The 13,069-nt window shown below is 56.9% G+C and overlaps 2 protein-coding genes and 1 long non-coding RNA gene across 5 annotated transcripts; 1 reads left to right on the top strand and 2 right to left on the bottom strand.

Annotated features, from left to right (window-relative positions):
- Nucleotides 1–451: 451 nt before the first annotated feature.
- HOXA9 (homeobox A9) lies at nt 452–6,515 on the bottom strand. Of its 2 annotated transcripts, XM_043463334.1 has the most exons (3): nt 3,415–6,515; nt 2,089–2,178; nt 452–1,012 (listed from the first exon to the last, which is right to left on the bottom strand). In XM_043463334.1, the coding sequence occupies exons 1-3, from the start codon at nt 3,749–3,751 to the stop codon at nt 774–776; spliced, it is 666 nt and encodes a 221-aa protein (XP_043319269.1). In that variant the 5' UTR covers nt 3,752–6,515; the 3' UTR covers nt 452–773. The 2 variants fall into 2 exon arrangements, with proteins under 2 accessions (XP_043319269.1, XP_043319268.1); XM_043463333.1 differs by lacking the exon at nt 3,415–6,515 and having other exon boundaries at nt 2,089–3,407.
- Nucleotides 6,516–6,651: 136 nt separating this feature from the next.
- On the top strand, nt 6,652–9,147 carry LOC122438454. 2 transcript variants are annotated; one of them, XR_006268554.1, is made up of 2 exons: nt 6,652–7,000; nt 8,354–9,147. It is a non-coding gene; the product is annotated as an uncharacterized LOC122438454 (long non-coding RNA). The 2 variants fall into 2 exon arrangements; XR_006268555.1 differs by having other exon boundaries at nt 8,089–9,147.
- On the bottom strand, nt 7,855–12,194 carry HOXA10 (homeobox A10). Its single transcript, XM_043463331.1, has 2 exons — nt 10,588–12,194; nt 7,855–9,387 (listed from the first exon to the last, which is right to left on the bottom strand). Exons 1-2 carry the CDS (start codon nt 11,552–11,554, stop codon nt 9,113–9,115), a joined length of 1,242 nt encoding a protein of 413 aa, XP_043319266.1. The 5' UTR covers nt 11,555–12,194; the 3' UTR covers nt 7,855–9,112.
- Between the last annotated feature and the right edge of the window lie 875 nt (nt 12,195–13,069).

The following is a 13,069-nucleotide window of genomic DNA, read 5'->3' as shown; positions in this document are numbered from 1 at the left end:
CAGTCTAGAGAGTGTGTAGAAACTAAAATGTCCGCATTTCAAAAATGGAGAAAACCATGAATCTATGCGTCCCGGAGAATGCTTGCTTTCTTGTTTTAAAATTTTATGTCACTGGGAAATCCTTACAGCTAGTTTACAATCAAAGGTTAACAGCCTAGTTACACAGAAGACATATTCCACTACAGAGCTATACTCTATGCAACTGCTTTCTCCCCTCATAAACAACCTGAGTTCAAATCGAATTCTAGCTTTCACAATCACAACGGGTGCGTCACCCATCACAGAAGTTTGAGTCACAAAACATAATTACCACAATAAAACACAGTATTCAAGTATCTGGGCAGATCACTCTGCCGCACAAAGAGCAAATTAAATTAACTACACACAGTCTAAAAACTATACAGCCCGCCGTCAATAGTTGTGCATTATAAAAAGGTAGTTTTTTTGTTTGAAGTCAGGAACAGGTAGATTTTTTTTTTTTTTTAATATATACAAGCTAGCACATAGAGCCATCAGCGCTAATGCCCCCACCTTTTTTTTTTTTTAAATCTTATAGAAAATGGAAAGCTTACAATACCTCCTCCATTAAAGTGGCAGGCCAAGGAACCAGCCTGAACAGGGTTTGCCTAGGACATGAGGCCTGGAGTTTCCAACCGCCTTGTGTGGGGTGGTGGAGGCTGGGGTAGGCTGGGGTGGGGTGGGGGTAGGAGAAGGGGACGGGCAATTCTTTCTCTCTAGCTCACTCTCTCTTTTCTAAATGAACTCGAGTCGCATCACTCGTCTTTTGCTCGGTCCTTGTTGATTTTCTTCATTTTCATCCTGCGGTTCTGGAACCAGATCTTGACCTGCCTCTCCGTAAGGTTGAGCAGTCGGGCCACCTCGTACCTGCGGTCCCGGGTGAGGTACATGTTGAACAGAAATTCCTTCTCCAGTTCCAGCGTTTGGTGTTTTGTATAGGGGCAGCGTTTCTTCCGCGTGGAGCGAGCATGGAGCCAGTTGGCAGCCGGGTTACCTGCGGGTGGGGGACAGAGAGGGGGGATTTAGGAAGCGAATAAGCACACCCACCCCCTTCTGCTGGGGGCTAGGAAAACTCCTGGGGTCTTCAGCCAAAGTGCAGGGCGCTGCTGAACTGGTTAGGGAAGGCAGCCGAGCCTCGGATACAATGGAACCCTGGCAGACAGACGCAGGGACGGTCACTTACAATTGCACGCCGGAAAACCTCGGCTCCCCACCCCCACCCCAGACCGTCCTTTCTCCTCCTCTGTCTTCCTTTCCCCTCCTCTGCTTCCTCCCACTCTCCACACGTCGTGTAAGAAGTGAAATTTGCAAACAGATCTCTTTCTTGCCACACAGGAGGAAACCACGCTGCCCTGTGTTCCTTAGCAAGCTTAATATTCTATTCTCCCTCTCACTGACTCTTTCCTTCCCACCTTTCCACCTACTCTCCCCATTCCTTATTTTGACCTCCCGGGAAGGCCGTGGGAGCTGGCCAGGCCGGTATGGCGCCCCTAGGCACCCCAAGGCCGTTGATCAGTTCTCCAGTTTATTTGAATAATCTAGCACGGGGACCCTCGCGTCCCGGTCGCCTGCAGCCGCATCTTGGGCAGGGTTTACGCCGCCACTGGCTGAAGCAAGAAGTGGAGAGAATCGGCCGTCTTCCCCAGCGTCCCGGGTCAGGCTGCCCGGGCTGCAGTTGCTACCGCCGCTCCCGGACAATCTAGCCGCACAAAAGGCTTTCTCTGGCGCGTCGCTTTCGAAGAATCTCGCCCAGAGTATCTGTCTTGGTCCCGGGCAAGCCAAGGAGAGGGTCACCAGGTCTCGGGTCGTCCCGCAGCGCCTGCCCCGCCCCCTCTCCAGGCAGCCGCCGCCTCCCCTCCCCCGAAGCCCGGCGGGCCGGCTTGTCACTGCTTTCTGGACTTGGGGGGCCCCATCCGAGGAGGCTTCCCAAACAGCAACTTCTGGCTCCCGGCCTTTGCTCAGGAGGCTCCCAGCGAAGGCGAAGGCAGGCTCCGGAGAAAGCTGGAGGGCCGGCAGATCCGGGTGGCCGGCGTGGAGGCGGTGGCCAGCCTGGAAGGAGGAGACACTTACTGGGATCGATGGGGGGCTTGTCTCCGCCGCTCTCATTCTCAGGATTGTTTTCGGAGAAGGCGCCTTCGCTGGGCTGTTTTTCTCTATCAACTGGAGGAGAACCACAAGCATAGTCAGTCAGGGACAAAGTGTGCGTGTCAAGCGTGGGACAGTCACCCCTTCTGGCCGACAGCGGTTCAGGTTTAATGCCATAAGGCCGGCTGGAGGGCAAGCCCGCGAAGGAGAGCGCGCCGGGCGTGGGCTCCAGCCAGGAGCGCATGTACCTGCCGTCCGGCGCCGCCGCCGCCACGGGCGCCTGGGGGTGCACGTAGGGGTGGTGGTGATGGTGGTGATACACGGCCGCGGGCACCGCGTTGGCGCCCGCCGCGTGCACCGGGTTCCACGAGGCGCCAAACACCGCCGCCTTGGACTGGAAGCTGCAAGGGCTGAAGTCGGGGTGCTCGGCCAGCGCCGCGGCCTGCCTGGGGGGCTGGCCCAAGGCTCCCGGCGCGTAGCGGCCCGCGCCCAGCTCATCCGCGGCATCGGCGCCCAGCAGGAATGAGTCCACGTAGTAGTTGCCAAGGGCCCCGGTGGTGGCCATCGCCGTGCCCCGCGCCCGGCCGGCCCGGCCTGACCCGCGGAAATTATGAAACTGCAGATTTCATGTAACAACTTGGTGGCACCAGTGGGGGGGGAGTACAGTCACCTAATAAGTTGCCGGCGCCCGCGCCCCCATTGGCCGCGCGCGTCACGTGCCCGCCCGGCAGAACAATAACGCGTAAATCACTCCGCACGCTATTAATGGCCCGGTGTTTTGCAGTCATAATTTTTATAGCAAAAGCCATATGTTTTTATGCAAAGGGATCGCGGCGCTCCGCGATCGGGTTTGTTTTAATTGTGGCCAACGAAGATTAAAAGATCAAATCTGGCCTTGCCTCTGTACTCCCTCCCCTCCCACCGCCACCACCAGACACACACTTCTTAAGCGGACTATTTTATATCACAATTAATCACGCCATCAGCAAGACGCGGGTCCCGCGCGCGAGTGCGGCCAGCAGAGCCCCTCACATAAAATTAGACAATAATTGAAGCCATAAAAAGGCAGCCAAATCGCATTCTCGCTCTACTGTATTTAAATCTATATTTATGATATTTCATAAGGAGTTATTGTTTCAGAAGCCACACAGGCTGGTGGGAAATTGGGAACGACCAACAGATTCGTTTGCCTCCTCGTGACTCCCAGCTGTAAAAATTTACGAGGACTTGGAAAGGTTAAATTAGACTGTTGTGTTTGGTTGGCGAGCTCCCTGTAAATAATCCTTGCGGTCCCTAGAGATGCGAGTTTACCCGGGGCTGGTCGAGAAAAGTCAAATTCAACGCAGTATCCGTCCCAGACTGAGCCACCACCACCTCTGCCGGAGCGCGCTGGACAGGGACAGGCCACCGAGAAGGCAGCATCAGTTGTGAACGCCCCCGGCATCTGCCCAACTGGAGCGCAGGGCGCCCGGGCAGCTCCCAAAATCGCCGCTGAGCCTCCAGCGAGGGCCCCACCGAGGAACGGCCAGGGAGACAGCGGCCAGTCCTCCCTGGGGCGATGGATTTCAGGACCTGATTGCGCCCCGCGCTCGGCTCCATCCCCGCGTATACGCATGACCACCCCGCCCCGCTCGCGGTCCGCCGGCATCACTATCCACAGCCCCGGCAGACCCAACAGGCGTCCCAGCCGTGTGTTCCGACCTTGGAGGCCCTAACGCTGAGCTCTGCAAGCCTCGTAGCTTCTATCAGGGTCATTCCCTGAACCCGAGCTGCGAAAAAACACGAGGCAGGATCAATGAAAGGCGAGTTCTCTGGCGAAAAAGCAGCTCCGCCTAAGAGACCCCTTGACTCTAGTAGCTGGGAAGCCGGCACCGGAGCGGTTAGCCTCTGGGCCCCCTGTGTGAGTTCTTCTGGGCTCCTTCCTTTCTGACCACTATCCTGGACCCGCCTAGGTTACCCACCCGACCCACGGCTCTGCAGTTACAAGGCCCAAAACTCCGGGCTGCAGATCAAGTCCAGGGCTAGAAATTAAAACAGGGAGGGGCACAGGACATTGACTTTTAATCCTATTTCTCAGCTTGGCCAAATTGAGGAAGGTATTTCTTACTCCTTAGAGTCTTTCAGAGGTAAATTAAAAGGCCTCAGCCTGTATGTTAATTGGAAAAAAAAACAAAAAACAAAACCTACCCCCAATCCGAACAGAAAGAGGCGACTCCTAAAAAGGGGTAATTAAATTCACGTGTGAACACTGTGCCTGCAAAAGTGTGTTTCTCATTAGCCCTCTTCCCTGGCGGCGAGGGCGGGCGAGCGGCATCGGTCTCTTCCATCTTCTGTTTTTCCTTCATCCTCCCCAACAGTTCCAGTAATCCCCCCAAATCCTGATACATCCCTGTCCCAGGCGGGAACCCGCAAATGCCAGGCTCTCCCAGAGAATGAGGCTGCGGAGCCGCGCAGAGAGCCACCGGGTGCCCCTTCCTCTGCCCGCGCCGGAAGAGGGAAGTGGCCGACACAATGAACTCCGACGTGGCCGATCCTGGCCGCCTCAGCCCCCTCCTCCCTAATATTTTCCTTTCCTTGTAAATTCCTCCGCCGGTATCCCCACCCCCACTGCAGCCCAGGGTGTCCTAAATATCGACCCCTTAGATTTTCATTAAGGAAAATTAACTCTGGAGGAAACCTTCACCCCTAATTGTAATTGTCTACAAACAGGCTGGACACGCCTGGTTGCCTTTTCCTTTTTTTTTTTTTCTGGTAACCAGAGAAGACACCTATTATTGTTAGTAATGTTTAAAATAAAACAGGCTATGTTGTTTTAAATAACCTTAGACTTTCCCAATAGAATGGCTTCTAAATAATTATCCCGCGTTGAGAATTAAGCAGTCCTTACTGGTGTCAGGAAAAAGGGGAAATCGCAAAACTAAATATTATCTCTATTTAGCCCACAGGTTTAGGGAGAGAATATTCAGGCTTTTGTGTTTGCTTTTATTTTGGAGGTGAAAGAGATTATGTGTGCATAAAGAAACAATAAATGGGTGTAATTACAAACTGCCTTTTCTAGCCTGAGAGTTCAAAAACCTTGGCCTCCAAAACGAATCCACTACTCAAATCCTGAAAATGGCAGAGAGGAATTGAGGAGAATGCCCTGTGACAGCCTTTCCGATAACAGGAGGGCAGGCTGGGCAGTGAATAGTTTCTGGGCTGCTGGAGCTGGGGAGGGAAGCGCTGTTTCGTGTGCTTGAGCCTGAAGGCCCGCAGGCGTGTTGGATTCCCAGGGGTGGAAATTGTTTTCAGTTCTCGGTAGCAAGAATGGCCCCATTGGCTTCAAACCGTGGCCTACAACTTGGAAGGCGGACTCGGTGTCTACAATTTAGGCTTCCTTTCCCCTATTATTTGAAACACACTGGCACTGGAACGATTCCCTTCTCTAGTAATGTCCCCACAAGGATGCCGTATCTAACATCCTCTGACCCTGATAGAAGCTACTGGCAAGCAAACAGCCAATCTTTGCCCTAGCGGGGCTCCCTTATCGCGATTAAAGCCGGAGCCTGGACCAGCAGGCCGGGAAAGCAGAGGAAGCTTTGTGGCAGTTCCCTGCGTGTTGGTCCACCGGGCCTGGCTGAGGCCAGGACTCAGCCTCATCTCCCCATTGAAGTCAGCGAAGGCCTCCTTGCCCTCGGAATGGGCACACAAAAACGACGAGAATTCCCCCCAATCAGATTGCCTAAGCTGCCGTTCAGGACCCGCGGAGTAGGAACGCCAGGCCGCCGCCATCCGGTCGTGATCATAACCGAGGCCTTGTCTGGGCCACAGCACACCAGGCCGAGATCCACAGCCCTAGACAGCCGCGCCCCTCCAGCTCTTCCTCAGCAGATTCCCACCTCTGCTTGAACACGCATGGAAAAATAAGACACCCCACACCTCGCTCTCCCTAAACAAGCCCTGTATCTCTTCCCCCAGTTCCTCCCAAAGGAATAGTTGGGGAGGAGACAGAAAGAAAACTGGACACAGACTGAAGGTGAAAGAAAATTAAGGAAAGAAAAAAGGAAGGGGTAAACAAGAAAAAAAGAGGGAGGAAGGAGGGAAGGAAAGAAGGAAGAAAGAGTCAAAGGCAACTCTTGGGAGTAGACAGAGGTTTACAGAGAGAAGGGTAAGTGACAAGGCCCGTATCCCAGCCCCTGTCAGCCCTGTCCGCTTCCTGGTTTAGGCTGAATCTCCACTGGCAAAGCGATCTTTCCTCAACTGGTACCCCAGATTGGGCTAGAGGTGCCCCGGCCTTGCAGAAGAAAGGCAGAGTCCCCGGCCAGGCGCAGGCCCCGAGCAGGAGACGCCCAGGACAGAGGCATACGCCCCTGACCTTGAATGGCCCGGGGCCCAGAATTCCTACCACGCCCCTGGCATCCGCGACGGAGCAGGTAACCTGACCGTACCTGCTCCAGGCCTGGTAGGGGGAGTGGGGGAGGGGTGTGAGGCCGGCAGCCTGGCAGAGCGTTGAGGAGGCAGGGTCCAGGCTCCTGTGCGGGATAAGCCGAGGTTGCCACCGCAGGCCTGGCACGACCAGGGGTTGGATGCCCCGCCCGGCCCAGCCCGGCCCGGCCTCCGCGCGCACAGGTACCTGGAGACGATTTCAACTGAAGTAATGAAGGCAGTGTCGTGCTGTCGAGAGAAAGGTGGATCCCAACAACAGGAAACTACCTAAATCACCGACCAGTTCTGTTGCTGCCCGCTTGGAGCTGCCTCGCCCGCCGCCGGCGCCGCCGTTACTGCCGCCGCCGCCACCGCCGCCAAATGAGAACCCTGCGATCGCGCCTGGCCCCTCGCCAACCTGCTCCCGCCGCTGCCGCCGAGCGCGTCCGGGGCTGCCGCTAAGGCATCGCGGAGGAAGAAGCCGCCGGCCCCGGTAAGGTAAACCTGGGAGAAGGAAGGTAAAGGAGAGAGGAAGATGGAAGGAGGAGAGAAAGCCAGAAGAGAGGAGGGAACGAGCAGCGTGCGCGCTTGTTTCCCAAATCTTGCAGCCCAGCGAGCCGGCCCGGCGCCGAGCGGCTGCAGCCCAGGGCGATTCGCCTGCGCCAGGGACACCTCGGAGCCCGGCTCCCTGTCTGGCCTCGGCCTCCCGCGCTCGCTCCCCGCCGCTCGCTCTCCCTCTCTCTCCCTCCCCGCCAGCCAGCCAGCCGGGGCGCGCGCTCCCGCGCCCCCTCCCCCCTGCTGTCGCCCCCCCCCCCCCGCCTCCCGCGAGCAGGAAACGCGTGGCCCCGCCGAGAGCGACCAGGTGGGGGAGGCCGTGCTGGGGGCGGGAGGACCCATGCAGCCCCGCCGCGGTCTACCTAACCGCTGCCGCGGACGCTAGTGACCCGCTGTGGGCCCGTCTTGCTCCCCGGAATCCTAGTCTGGGGGTCATCGAGGACCAAGAGACCCACGAAATAGCCAGCCTCTGCGAACCTCCCAGGGGGATCCCGAAACAAATCCTGTTTGGCTTCCTCTGTCTGTGCAGCTCCCCTCTCAACTGAAACCACTGGTCCAAGACAGCCACAATCCAGATATACTAGCAAGTCATAAAACTGAACAAAAGCCGACAAACCTTACGGCACCAGGGCTATAGGGCCCAGACAAATTACGACCGTCTAGGTAATATTTAAATAGATGCCTAAAGTAATTGCAGGGGGCGCGGGCTAGTCCTCCTGTTGTAAAAGCGGTGGACGGGATAAAGTGGAAGGTGAAGATAAGAAGTCAAAAAAAGAGGTAAAATTAAAAAGCTTCATTCCACAGCTTTTATTCTTCTATAAGAACATAAACATCATCTTTTTTTTCCACGCACAGCAGCATTACAATATTAATTTATTCTGATTTAAGATTAGAAGTAAATAGAGCTAGAACTAACATTTATAATAATGATAGAATGCATTTGCATAAAACAAGATTGGCAATTTTTCATAATAGACATTTATACAGATTTGTATTTTATAGTTTTTTCTTTTTCTGCACCTACAGGTTTGACCCTTTTATGCATGTAACTTCACAGTATAAAGGAAACCCAGCAATGTCTCCCTTCTCTAGTCTATTCCGCTTGCTCCAGCCCTCCTCGGCTTCTGTGAATTTTGGAAAGAAAAGGGGGAAGGCGGGGGGGGACCTCTGCAGAATAGGGAGAACTGTGGTGTGCTTGTCGTATGTTACCAGTGGTAACAATTATTTAATGACAAAAAATGCACTAAATCTGCATGTATAAACAAAGCTACATTCTATTATTTATCTACAGCCAGAAGGACATGGAAATTCAAAGTAACTGAAATAATTTAGTCCCACAATGCAAGACCTTACACAAACTGGAAGAGATGTTTCCTTCTCCTGGTCATTTCTTCTTCTTTTAAAGCTGAGCTATCTTACAGAGGAAGGAAAAATGAATCTTTCTGACTTTCTCAATTTTACCAATCAGCCAAAGTCAAACCCTTTTGCCAACCTGCATGTCCATTTCTGCAAGCCCTTCTCTTTGCCAAGGAAAAAAGAGAAAAGAAACCCAGAGGCCTGTGCCCCCTGATTAAACACAGCCCTGCACTCCAGGCAGGCAAGCCCGGTGGCGGCTCCTTGCACCATTGACCTCAGGCCAGACACCTCAGCTGCCTACAATGGGACCTCCGCCTTCCGGCTAGGTCGCCGGCCCGCAGGAAACCAGCTGCACCCGGAGGACAGAGGCCATTTCAAGCAGTGGAACCCCGAGACAGCAAACCATCCCAGTTACCACTTGACACTGAGGACAGCATCTCTCTATAGAATTTTAGCACGATATGGCTTTTTCCCCCAGAAAACAACAAATAAACCAGCACCAAGCAGACAGACAAAGAAACAAAAAGTCAGAACAAACCAGCCCTGCACAGATGTAACGGCCAGCGAGATGGCGAGTGTGGGAGGGAGGAGTGGGGGGCTCCCGCACAGGTGCGAGTTCCTGGGCAGAGCCGAAGACAAGAGGGAGGAGAACGGTTCTCTGGACACGGAAAGAACCACATTGCCTGGAGCTTCATCAGGAAAAATTAAAGTTGGCTGTGAGCTCCCGGATCCGGTTTTCTCGGTTCATTTTCTTCAGTTTCATCCTGCGGTTCTGAAACCAGATTTTAACTTGTCTGTCCGTGAGGTGGACGCTGCGGCTGATCTCTAGGCGCCGCTCTCGAGTAAGGTACATGTTGAACAGAAACTCCTTCTCCAGCTCCAGCGTCTGGTGCTTGGTGTAGGGGCAGCGCTTCTTTCGGCCGCTCTTTGCAGTGAGCCAGTTGGCTGCGTTTTCGCCTTTGGAATTGCCTGGCATTTGAAAGAATAAAGAGGGGAAGGTTAGATCGAGGCCATGCGGGCTGCATGCAGGGGGGAATTCAGGTCGTCTCTACAGTAAGAGGGATGCCCTAAGTCACCCAGAGTTATGCCCCCCCTCCCGCCCCTTTTAGTTTTCCCAGGGAGAGCAGTTCCTCCAAAAGTCATGTGTAAAATCGAGCAGGCCTCCCATCTACACCTACTCTCTTACATTTTCCTCCACTTTTCCCCCCCAAACACCTGTTTTAGCACAAAGCTGCCATGCGCTTGCAGAAGGAATGGACTGGGAGGGCAGGCTGTATATCTTGAACTTAACGCCTTTTTTTTTTTGCCTCTCGCCCCAAGGCAGACAAGCATTTCCTGCAACCCCCAGGCTGGGGGGACAGGGGTGCTCACTTGGAAGGGGGGCGGGCAACGTGGCTGTGTCTCACTCCAGCCCCGTGGTTACCCAAGGCCTGTTGAGGAGAGGGAGAAGGGCAGAGCTGGGAGCTAGGGAAGGCACAAAAAACTGATTGGGGTCAAGGGCCCTCCCTCACGTCTCTCCAGGAACCAGGGACGTGCAGTCGGGGCGGTTTCGAGTTCCAGGAGAAGCGAAATGACCCCTCTCTGACTCTCAGATCAGGGCCCAGGCGTCCGGGACGGATCTGCCTTTTCTTCTCCCGGCAACGAGGATTCCCGCCCCTCAAGCAAGTTTGAAAAAAGCAAGGGGGATCGTAAACTCGAACTTCGCCGGTTAATGGTCTTATTTATTGGTGCTGGCGGCTGCTTATTTTGGATGCCTTACAAACATCCGCGCTATCTGCGGGCGAGCCACTTTCCCTCCCTCCCCCTCCCCCTCGCGTGGGCCGCGCCTCGCAGGCTGGGCCCAGACTCGGTTTTGGGTGCTCCGGGGCACGGAGAAGGGCATGCACAAGAGGGGAGTTGCTCGCCGGTGTCCTCGGCTCCAGTCGGAGTGAGGGGAGGCGAGAGCAGAGAACGTCTCGGTGTGGGGCGCTAAGCCGGGACAAGGATTTTTTACTGCGTCCCCACGCCCAAATATTAAAAAAGCAAGTTCACAAGGTCAGCCTGCCTGCAGCTCGGGCCAAGGCCGGCCGGCTGCTGTGCGGACTCCTGGCTCTCTGCTCCTTCCCTTCTCTGGGTCTGCCTGTCTGCTAGCCCGCCTGACTGCGGAGCCCTTCAGCGCGCCCTGCTTACCCAGGGAGTCCTTCTCGGGCGAGGCTTTGCTGCTCTCGGAAGGGGCCGGGGAGAGCTCCTCCGCGGCCGAGGACGACGCGTGCGCCTCCTCGTCGCCCTGCGAGCCCCCGCCGCCGCCGCCACCGCAAGCCAGCGTGGGGGGCGGCGGCGAATCGAGGGCTCGCTCCTTCCGGGCTGCATCCACCGAACCGGAGGCGAGCGCGGGTGGCGGGTCGAAGCCGCGCCCCGGGGGCTGAGCGGGGAACGGGCCGGCGCCGAGCTGCGGCGCGCCGCCGCCACCGCCGCCGCCGTAGCCCTTGGCGGTGCCATAGGCCTGAGAGAGGCGGAAGTAGCCGGGCACTGGCACTCCGCTGGCGGTACCCAGGGTGCAGCCGTCGGGCGGCGGGCCCCGCGGGAAGGGGGCCAGCTCGGCAGCGGCGGACGAGCCTTTGGGGCATTTGTCAGCCGAGTCGTAGAGGCAGTAGGAGCTCTCCTCTTTGATGTTCTGCGCGAAAGAGCACGAGGTGGCCTGCGGCGGGGGCTGGGGTGGTTGCGGTGGGGGCGGCGGCTGGGGCTGCTGCGGCGGCGGCGGCCCTTCGGGCTGCTCCATACGGCACGACCGGGGCGCTTCCAGCCACAGGTCTATAGGCGCCGGCGCGTAGCCGTGCGCCCCGGGACCCAGGCCCCCGCTGCCACCACCGCTGCCCGGCGACGCCGCCTCATTGCGCTTGCCTCCCAGAGCCGGGAAGATCCCGCAGCTCTGCAGCCCATAGGGCAGGTCGGCGGCGGCCGGCAGGTAGACCCCGCCGTGGGCGTAGTAGCCGCCACCGCCGCCGCCCCCAGCGCCGCTGCCACCACCGCCAGCCTCGCCTCTGCCGGAGCTGATGAGCGAGTCGACCAAAAAAGAGTTCGCGGCGGGGCTCTCCGAGCATGACATTGTTGTGGGATAATTTGGCGAAGGGAGCAGATAGCCCTTTCTGGCTGACATTTCTTGTGCAAAACATGCTGAATACGATTAGCAATCCCCCCGCACCACGGCGGGCGCCCGCAGCCAATCGTGAGCCAGAGTTTCCGCGCGACCACTCCCAGTTTGGTTTCGTAGGCGCGGGGCCGCTCTCCGAGGGCGCCCTCCGAGCCCGCGATTGATATAAATATGTAATCTGTATTGATGGGCCGCAAGACGCACACCCGATACCTCAACCCAAAGGCCAGAAGCGACGGGGGCTGCCCCAACGTGGCTGGTGGGGGGCCTGGCCCCTGGGCTCGCTCCGCCCATGCCCGGGCGCGCGCCCTCCTTTGGGGTCTGTTTGAAGGGCCCCTGGGCCCCGTGCAGTTAACAAGTGGGGTGTTTATGGTGCGCACCCCGGCCCTCTTTGGGGGCTCCCTGTTTTAATTTTTCGAATCAACCACTAGACTTGGGTGCACTCTTAAAACACTAAGGGGGGGGGGCGTCAGTGCCTCAAGTTCTTCCCATTCAGCCCCAGACCCAGAGCTCTATCCCCAAGGTGGGGACCTAGTCCTAAGATCGCCAGGATCTTCAGAGTTTCCGAAATCCAGAGGAGACTGGAAGCTGGCAATCGCTACTTCTTTCTAGCATCCCTCACCGAACTTCCCCCAAAATGCAATGCCCTGGTCTCTCAGCCCCAAACCCCGCTCCACTCCTCCTCCACCAGTGGGTTGATCCAGTTAGGATTTTTGCCTATGGTGTGCTCACCTGGCTTGCCTTCTCTGCAGCTCCTGTTGGTGAACCTTGGTGGGCTGGCATCAGTGGGGGGGGGGGGGGGTCGAGGCGACTGACAGCTTTGGCTGAAAGACTTTCCCACCCTTACTCCAAGGCCAGAGCCAGGTCCAGGCACCCCACAGCCACATCACCCTGGCAGCCTCCAAGCGCATACGCCTTTGAGGGGAAGTGAAAGAAGTGTTGATCTTGAGGGTCTTTGGCTTACCCAGAGGGGAAGACCTGGAGGGGGTCTTGGGTGGGGGACGGCCAACGAACACCTCTGCCACCCAATTCTCAAATTCTCCCTTTAGCCTTGGCATTTGCACACAGAGGCTACGACAAGAACCGGTGTCACCACACTCCTGCCTCTGTCCCCTCCCCTCCTCCCCCCTCCCCTCCAAACCCACGGATGGGGCAGCCCTCACTCCCGTGGTGTGAGCATTTTAACGAGGCCCGCGGTGAGGAAATCCGTTCCCTGTGAGGCCTGGCTGGGCTCGTGGCCCAGTTATAGGCGCGTTCGGAGGCCAGGCCCTTTGCTCAACAGACACCCAGGCCTCCTCCTTCCCTGGTCGTAGGGACCGCGCTCTTAGTGAATTGGAAACGGCCGGCCCAGGGCGCTAGCCCCCAAGTGTGGGCCTCATACAAGTCTCAGGAAACGCGACCTTTTCCGGCCGGATCCAGGGAGCCCAGGAGGTCGCTGCCTTGTCCCGGGCCTGCGGGCTAGGGCTAGAGCTCTCCAGGATGCCCCAGGCCTGCCCACTCCGCCAGCTCCGGCCCCTGCAG

This window comes from Cervus canadensis, chromosome 3 (genome assembly GCF_019320065.1).
Source record: "Cervus canadensis isolate Bull #8, Minnesota chromosome 3, ASM1932006v1, whole genome shotgun sequence".
NCBI classification, from domain to species: domain Eukaryota; kingdom Metazoa; phylum Chordata; class Mammalia; order Artiodactyla; family Cervidae; genus Cervus; species Cervus canadensis.
This window is presented reverse-complemented; position numbering and strand designations above follow the sequence as displayed.

What these genes read in the sequence shown, in the direction of transcription:
- HOXA9 (XM_043463333.1), bottom strand. Translation starts at nt 2,668, where the DNA reads ATGGCCACCACCGGGGCCCTTGGCAACTACTACGTGGACTCATTCCTG. An exon ending in CAAGCCCCCCATCGATCCCA is followed by an intron (nt 1,013 to 2,088) that starts GTAAGTGTCTCC and finishes CCCCACCCGCAG; the next exon opens with GTAACCCGGCTGCCAACTGG.
- HOXA10 (XM_043463331.1), bottom strand. Translation starts at nt 11,554, where the DNA reads ATGTCAGCCAGAAAGGGCTATCTGCTCCCTTCGCCAAATTATCCCACA. An exon ending in GCCCGAGAAGGACTCCCTGG is followed by an intron (nt 9,388 to 10,587) that starts GTAAGCAGGGCG and finishes TTCAAATGCCAG; the next exon opens with GCAATTCCAAAGGCGAAAAC.